Below are 9067 nucleotides of genomic sequence, written 5' to 3' on the forward strand. Positions count from 1 at the left end.
GTAGAGTACTTTATGAATGTGTGTGTAGTAGAGTACTGTATGAATGTGTAGTAGAGTGCTGAATGAATGTGTGTAGTAGAGTGCTGTATGAATGTTTCTAGCAGAGTACTGTATGATTGTGTGTAGTAGAGTACTTTATGAATGTGTGTAGTAGCGTACTTTATGAATGTTTGTAGTAGAGTATGAATGTGTGTGGAGGTAAATGACGGCACATATTGTGTTGTAAAGATCTTTAAGTATTTTGATTAGTCAGAAAGGCTTTTTATATGTTCAGTACATTTAATTAGTGTGGACTTGTCCAACTCTGGCAGACCTGAATCAAACTCTCGCAGGACAGCTCAGACCTCAGAGCTGGGCTGGAAGTACCTTGTTGTTCTAGATGAACTTATAGGAAAAAATACCTTTGAACCTGATAGCAACCGCATGTGAAGTGTGAAAAAGATGTAACACTCTGACTCAGCAGGTAAAAAAACATGGATTTTAACCCTCACAACAATCTTTTACAGACAACCGAAGTTTTTATTTTATTTTTGTTTCTAGCCCTAATCTGACAAGAACCAGTTTTTAGGATTCAAACTAGAATCCATACAAATTAGACCACAGACATCAAGAATAGTTAAGGTTTTTATAATAAGCAGTTGCTAGTGGAGGTCAAAGTCCCAAGGCCGGGCAAATCTGGAGAGACAGGAAAGGTAATGAGCAGGGCTTCACCGACAGGTGAGGAAGGGGTTCCTTGAGGGAGGAGGAGAGGATAATGTCACCGGTGGTGAAGATGGGTCGGCGTTGAGACAGAGCAGAGCAGTGCGTGGTTTTTAGGGAGATCCAAGCAGCAGTTCCAGAGAAATAAGCAAGGGTCATATGCAGAAGTTGGGGGCCAAATCCAAAATGTAATCCCTGAAGTGAGTTCATGGTAGGAAAAGCAGGAGTCGACACCAAAGGCAGAATAGATAATCCAAACCAGGTAAGGAGCGAGCAAGATGAGGAATCCGTGAGACCGGCATGAGATCAGAACCAGGAAGACAAACAAGACTGTGGAGTGAACACTGTACATTTAGTGACCCAAAAGATTTCAATAATCTGGCACTGAATGGTTGTGAATGTGGAACTTAAATATTGAGGAAAACAGGTGAGCGGCATGAGATCTGAGTGCAATGACGAGGCAGAGTGGGAGTGATGTACGGTGATGGGAGCAGACGTGAACACAGACAGGAGCTGAGAGATAAACAAAGCATGAAGGCAGGAACTATGACAGAGAGGGACAGAAAACGTGACATAATCAAGTAGTTCTATTTCGTATAGGCTTTGCCCTTTAAGAGCTGTCGCTGGTGGGTTTTATCTGGTCATGCAAAGCATCACACTGAAAAGTTTAGTCCACGCCCACCTGTTGTGTGGGCCCCACCCTGTCCGTATAAATTACATTAAGAGCGGGTAATCGGCTCCCATTTTTCTTCAGCAAGCTAATAGCACTGTCAGAAGAACGAAGAAGGGAAGTTGTCCACCTTAACCTTTGTTAAGGCTGTCTGTGGTCCTGCCACGCCAAACTCCTGCCGTCCCGGTGAGTTCTCCTCCCCAAGGAGAAGCAGACAAGCAGCCTTGTTTCAAGGTAAGCGCCGAGGAATATTTTTCAGTGGTGGGTCGCTACACGCTGGATGACGCCATCGACCCTTTTTTCCTTTTATCGCCGACTCTCGGAGCGAATCGGATGGTTCCTCCGGGACAAGCGACATCAGCAACAGCCCCCGCTGCTCACTCCCTCCTGAAGAGCGTAGTGTTGGAACAAGGAGAGCTGAGCGGATGCTCACCCCCCCCCCCCCCCCCCGTGCCTTTTTCGCATCGGCGACCACACTGCTCCCAGCCGTCGGTGCCCTCCTATCGGAGCTGCCCGGCATAATCCAGGAGGCGGCTGACATGAAGGGACTTTTTTCCGTCCCTCTCCTTCTCCCCGCCCAGATCAGATGATCTAGCAGGAAGGTTTTTTGGCTCCACCCCGGCTCGCTGTCCTGATCCCATCTGGCCTCGTTTCCCAGCAGTGACATCCTACTGGAACGAGGCTGCAGCCGGACCTGGTAGACTGAGAGCGCCGGTTTCCACATCCGTGCCCATCACCAGAGTGGAGGGGTTTTACTGAGTGGAAATTCCCTCGGTGCCCCCCCTGGAGCCAAGTTTGGTGGAGGCTCTCGGAGCAAAGATGTCCAGGTTGGACCAGCGTCCTGCGCCTCCGGGGAGGCACGACCAGACGGTGACGCCGCTCTCCAACCGAGCTCACCAGTGTGCGTTCCAGGCAGCTACAGCGAACAATACGTTGTGCCGCTGACGTACAGCATCTCAGAGGCCGGAGGGACAGACCTGCCTGAGGAGACAAGAGCTCCCTCTGCTGGGCGTCTGACGTCACCCTCAACCCATGTGCCTCATCTGCTGTTCCCCCCTCCCTGTCGGAGAAGCGGACGCGCTTCCCTCCCCCCCACAAATCAGAAGAAGAAGCATCTTTCCATCTTCTATGTCCTGTGCGTGCGTTGACATGCTACCTAGCACGCACGGCCGCAATGCGTCAGACTCAACATTTGTTTGTGCATTATAGAGACTCATCTGCAGGTCGCCCGTTATCTACCTAGCGCCTGTCACACTGGCTGTGTGAGGCCATTTCTGAAACCTACAGAGCATCAGATTTAGAGCCTCCTGACAACGTCAGGGCACACTCGACCAGAGGTATTGTATCTTCGACTGCTTTGCATTATGGTATGACAATGCAGGATATTTGCACAGCGGCCACGTGGTCAACACCCTGTTCATTTATTTGCTTTTATTTATGTGATGTGACAGTTCGTTCCATGACACATTCTGTCCTTAATGCCTTAACAGAATGAACATTGTTGTTTCATGGAATCTCGTTTAAACTCACATCTGACTGCATGCATTTACAGTGTGAGATGTTGTTATCAGTCACAGGTTGTGACTATTGTTCTTGTTCTATTGTCACTTTCAGTTCATGACTACTGTCATCAATCAGTTAATTTGATTAATAATCAGTTCACTTATTATTAATCTGTTCATATTGATCAACCGTGGATCTGCTTGGTTCACGGCCTTTTTCAGCCTCTTCCTTTTCCCCATTGAAAACTTTTCTGGGGCGTTCATGCACTCAGAACGCATAACTACGCAGCACGCGTCTGTGCATGGTACGCATAATTACGCAACACGTAATTACGCACATGGAGAGCTGAGTGACAAAACATTTTTTGGGCAAGCTGGTGCTTCATATGGTGTTCGAATGGACCCAGTGAGGCGAGGACCACATCTGCTTCACCCTTAACCCATTAAGCGACAGCTCTTAAAGGGCGAAGCCTATACAAAATAGAACGTTGGTTACGTACTGTAACCCCAGATTGTATGAGTATAAGCGTAGCCCGTTAAGCGTCGGGCCTCACTGGCTCCTAAATGGCTGAAGAAAAAGCTATTTGGGAGCCAATTACCCGCTCTTAATGTGATTTATACGGACCGGGTGGGGCCCACACAACAGGTAGGCGTGGACTAAACTTTTCAGTGGGATGCTTTGCATGATGGGATAAACCCACTAGAGAGGGCCTTAAAGGGCTACGCCTATACTCATAGAATCTGGGGTTACAGTACGTAACCAATGTTTCATTGTCTATAAGTACTATTAAGAGGTGACAAAAGTTATAAGTTCTGGTAATGACGTGACCTTAGGGCAGATAAGAAATTGATGTTTTTAATTTTGATAGTATTCTAAAAATCATTTGTTGTTTTTTTTTACTAAGCACTAACCAAATAATATTAACTAAATGAAACAATGAAAAAAATCAAAGTGTTTTATTAGTCTGGGAATTACATGAGAATTACCAGAAGTGATTGGACATTTGCTTTTCTTGGTGCTGAACTTGTGTACTTAACTGAAAGTTGTGCAGGTAGTGAGGCCATCAAATGTGATGGAGCACACTTGACACTCTGACTTACACTCCCAGAAAGGCAGACAAAAATATCCATGGAGGGATGGAGGTGGGAAAAACATTATTTGGTTCAGAGATAAAATGAAAATGGAATGCCAACAACTTTGTTTTGTAAATAAAAGAATGTGCTGTAATTTTTTTTTATCTAGTTTAGCACTTTGAATTTTAGACTTTTATACAGGATCTGTTGTAGTTGCACAAACAATTATTGGATCTAAGCAGCAGGTGGTACAACAAGTTGTAATGCCTCTGACAAAAGTCAGTTCTGACTATGTTCTACATAACTGAGACCCACTTTCACAACCGCAGGCTTTGAGCTTCCTGATTCTCAGCCCTGCATGTGTCTACTTTCAGAGAGAGGCGGTTTTCCTGTCCAAGGTCGCTAAGAAACCGAGACCAAGATGAGAGCAGCCTATCAGAGTCTGCCGCCAAACAGGAAGGAGTTTTGAGCAGGTCAGCCAGGTCAGGGGAGTTTTGGCTACAAGTTATCTTGTTGAGATATGGCAGGATGAACGTTTTAATAATAAGTTTGCAAACTTTCATTCAACCTTTAATTAAACAGATAAATCACATTGAGCCTCGAAGACTCATTTTCAAGTGAGACCTGTTTGGACAGACAAAAACTGTGGTTAACTGGACACATGTAGGAGTTGGAGGCAAAAAAAAAAAATCCTATCAGACTTTTTTTTCTTGCCTGAGAAAAAAAACCTCTAATATTAAAAAAACACCTCGCACAAACAAGGACATATTTCATTCATATATACAAACTGAAGCAGATTTAAATGTGTATAGTCTAGATATGAGGGCAGCACGGTGGCGCAACTGGTAGAGCTGCTGCCTCTCAGCGAGCAGGTCCCTGGTTCAAACCCCGGTCCAGGGGCCTTTCTGGGTGGAGTTTGCATGTTCTCTCCGTGTATGCGTGGGTTTTCTCCGGGTGCTCCGGTTTCCTCCCACAGACCAAAAACATGCATGTTAGGCTGATTGGTAACTCTAAATTGTCCCTAGGTGTGAGTGGGAGAGTGAATGGTTGTTTGTCTCGTTTGTCTCTATGTGTCCCTGTGATGGACTTGCGACTCGTCCAGGGTGTACCCCGCCCCTCGCACAGTGATTGCTGGACATGGGCACCAGCGACCCCCGTGACCCCAAATGGAATAAACGGGTAAAGATAATGGATGGATGGATGGATGGATGGATAGTCTAGATATGTTTACACACAACTGTGAGTTTACCCAAGTTAAAACTCATCATGTCCTGATCTTTAGCTTAGATTAGCTTTAGGACTCCCAATTCAAGATGGTAGCCACTTTAAACTAACCACAAAAACATCAGAATAGCTTAAATTCATTCACTTTTCCAGACATTGAGCTAAAATGTGGTGTGGCTGAGCTTCATGTCTAGCCCATGCTATAAAAGCAAAACATTGCGTGACCTCTACATTAAAACCTTAAGTCTTGAACCACTTTGGCTGCGACTGCCTGCCTGGGAGGAGTCGACGGGCAACAAGACAGCACCCAGAAACCATCTCAGCTCCAGCAAACTGGTTGGTCTTCTTAAGGAGTGTACTGCTTGGTGGGGAAACTGTTTACTGGAACTGCTCAGACTGATGAAGCCCTCTGGATAGAGGGTGAAACGTCTCTAGAAAAAAGAAACTAGATGACCCAACCGAGAGTTATTGGATTTGATACCTGGATGATTGAACATGAACTTTGTTGCCTTAGCATTACTGTTTAAGTCAAACCTGTTTGTGTGTTAGCAAAATATCCAATAGACACATTTAAATGAAAGTGTCAGTTATTATTACTTTATATCTTCAAGTGATTGTCCTTTGGGGTCATCACAAGTCAAAATGGCCACCACAGCTAATCAGCATCAGCCAACACAAAACTATAACTCAGTAACTTTTACAGATGCAGAGTTAAATGTGATGTGAAGCTGGGAGTCATTGACAACATTTACTCTGAGCACTATCAAACAAACATCTTGCAATGTGCATTAGGGTACTTTTCAAAGTCTGATCAAAATGGCTAAAAGTCAGTTTTCAGTCAAAAACTCTGGCCTGATAGGCAGTGGGCAATATTCAGTGCTTTGAAGAATACTAGGCTTTTATTTCTGAAGCGTTTCCAGATCATGAGTAGAAAAGAGCACTTTGTGTTTGATGCTGTTTGCAGTTTCACAGGAAGATGATCGGATTGTCTCTTCAGCAGGAAACAAAAGCTCATTTGTTAACAAGTCAAAAGCAACTTTGGTTGAGTTTTCTTGATGTAACCAACTTTATTTCATTTGAATTCAACTTTAATTTCCTGCGGGATCAGTAAAGTACGATCTTATCTCTTTATGAATACTGACAGTCAGAAGAGACGAGCTCCACTGTGTGCTGTAACAGCTGTGCATAATCTCTGTGAGGAAGTGTGGTCAGATGGTTGATGCTCAACTAACTAGCTCTTCAGCGGTGCGTCTTGCGACCTCCTGCCAGCAAATCTTCAATGCTTGTTGTGTTTTTACCACAAGGCCAGCTGCTCAGCCCTCGCACTGCGACTAATCTTTCTGTGCCCGTGGTTCTGTAGTCAGCCGCAAAGCAACGGATCTGATCGTGTGTTTAAACGCCCAAGCATCAAGCTGCAGCGGAGACAAAACAGAAGTGCAGTGGCCTTTCCTTGAAGTGCTCATCAACATGACTCATTTAGGGCAGAAGGTGTTATTTAGTGGTTTTGGCTAAAATACTTGATCTTGTTCAGCTGAGTTATTTAACTCATACATGAAGCCTGCGTTGGTGCACTCTCTGAAAACATGAATGCTTAAATTCAAGATTTATCTTGAATTATTTAAAGGTTTGTTTTCAAAGCATTGCAGTCTCACATAATGCCATGAAAAGTAGGCAATCATGTTGTATGTTTGTCTGTTAGTAAAATATCTCATGAACCACAGGATAGATTTTAATGAAACTCTCAGAGCGCAACCACTGGATGCACATCTGCAACCGATTAACTTTTGGAGCCAGTCAAATTCAAAATGGCCACCAGAGCTAATCAATTTAGCTAACACAAAAAGGGCTATAGATCGATCAGTTTCACAGACATTAAGCTAAATTTTGATGTGGTAGTAGCTGAGAGTTAGTCACAGCCCACATTCCAAGCTGTAATGTATCATGCAAGATTTGTGTTTAAAACATTAGTATTCTTTGAAGGAAAGTTTATTACCAGCTGCTTTGTGTGCTACATTTATTACATCGTTTTCACTTTTAAAGATGTGCAACTTTACTTCTGAAGTGACAAGAATGAAACAGTCATTTTAATTTAAATACTAAAATATGAAGTACAACAAAATGAGTTAAAGTGATCTTTTGAAGGGAGGTTTTGTGAAAAGGTTATACATGTAAACAAACAACGTTTTCTACATTCGCCTTAGAATCTAGCTGTTTTTTTATTTTATTTTATTTTTTTACCTTTTTCTTTTAGCCATCCTATTTGGTAAAAACAAAAAAAACTGCAGTATGACTTTTTATAACTGTTTATTGTTGTTGCTGTTGTCCTTTGTTGTCATCTTTCTTTGTTAAACCAGGTCTCTCTTGTAAATGAGTCCTCGAGGCTCAGTGGGATTTACCGTCTAAATAAAGGTTGAATGAATCTTACCTTCTGCAGATAGCACTTACAAAAATCTTAATTTGGATTAATAAACTAAGTTAACATGATTGCTAATCTCACCAGTCCAGTCAGAGTTAAAATGTATTTCTTCAAACTGAGGATCATTCAAAGAGTTATCTACAAATATTACTTGTTTATAAGCTTTCCACAAAACCCCTTTATAAAAGGTCTGAAATATCCCTTTAACCAGCAGTTTCTCACCTGAAATGTACATGAGATCCCCATGAACCGTTCCAGCATGTCCATAGTGAGGGTCCACCATGCTGGCCACAAAGGTCCACTCGTTTCTCTTCAGGTTGTAGCACTCCACTGTGTCTGGACAAGTTACAGTGGGAGGCCTATGAATCTTAATGAGCCTTTTCAAAATAAAGCCAGTAAATAAATACATTCAAACAAATGCTTTCTATCTAACCAGGTGGAGTCAGGTCCTCTGGATGGATCCTTCTTTGTTGAAACTTTTCATATTTTATGCAAAAGACTTCTTCAGTCCGAGGAGCTGCAACAAAGTCAGTCTTCAGAAGTCTTCTGGATAAAAGATGAAACGTTTCAACAAGAAGAATCCATCCAGAGGACCCGACTCCACCTGGTTTGGTGTATCTACCTGGATTATTGAGCAGCATCAGGGCATTTTGATCGTTTCTAGTTCTCACAAATATTGCCAGATGCAGTTTTTATCTCATGTGAGCTGCACGTCTTTCATGACATTTTGATAAGAATGAAGAATCCATGAACACATGAGAGCAGGACTTGGAAGCAGCTCACCGATTTCTCCAGACGTGTTCCGTCCTCCCACTGCAAACAGCTTCCCCTTCAGAGCACTGAGGTGGAAAAAGGTCCTTTTCTCACTGAGGGAAGCGATCTGAAGCCACTTGTCAAAGCGTGGGTCGTAGCGGTAAGCACTGTCTATAGCTGTTTTGCCCTTCGTGTCGTACGTACTCTGACCTGCGAATCAGTTACAAACATTTACTGAAGCACACACTTGTTTTCTTAAATCAGTCTTTTAATTTGTCACCTAAAATATGTTTCCTGTTTAAACTGGACAGTTTTAAACTCTTAGTGTACTTAACTGATAACATTGTTAACAGTTAATTAAATGTACATCACAAACCAGGAAAAAAACAGCATTGTCTGCACAACTGCAGTGTGACTGCAAGTGATGAAGAACAGCTGGAAATTGTTAAAGCTGAAATTGAACTGATACAGTTAAAAAGGCAAAACAAAATCTCAAACCAGCAAAACAATGGCTAAAAGTGAAAATTAGCTAAGCAGAAGATAGAAGCCAAAACTAGTAAAACTGCATAAAGCTAAGAGCAGCAAAACGGCACCTAAAAGCTAAAACTCACAGAATAGTAGCTAAGAACTCATTTTTAAGGGAAGGGAAGTTTGAGGTTGTCATCATGTGCTGCAGTGGCGGCTCGTGGACTTTCCACCAGGGGGGCTATAACTCCAATATAGACTAAT

General features: G+C 43.0%; 1 protein-coding gene across 2 annotated transcripts in view; it reads right to left on the minus strand.

Annotated features, from left to right (window-relative positions):
* Positions 1 to 9067, minus strand: part of si:rp71-68n21.9 (kelch-like protein 9) — a 69620-nt gene that overhangs the window by 9059 nt on the left and 51494 nt on the right. For both annotated transcript variants that reach the window (XM_037686672.1, XM_037686671.1), the window contains exons 9-10: positions 8369 to 8548; positions 7808 to 7921 (exon numbers count right to left, since the gene is read on the minus strand). In XM_037686672.1, coding sequence (XP_037542600.1) covers positions 7808 to 7921; positions 8369 to 8548 — 294 coding nt within the window. The remainder of the gene's footprint in view (positions 1 to 7807; positions 7922 to 8368; positions 8549 to 9067) is intronic.

The sequence above is a fragment of the Nematolebias whitei genome, chromosome 13 (assembly GCF_014905685.2).
Source record: "Nematolebias whitei isolate Nwh7 chromosome 13, NemWhi1, whole genome shotgun sequence".
In the NCBI taxonomy this organism is placed as follows: domain Eukaryota; kingdom Metazoa; phylum Chordata; class Actinopteri; order Cyprinodontiformes; family Rivulidae; genus Nematolebias; species Nematolebias whitei.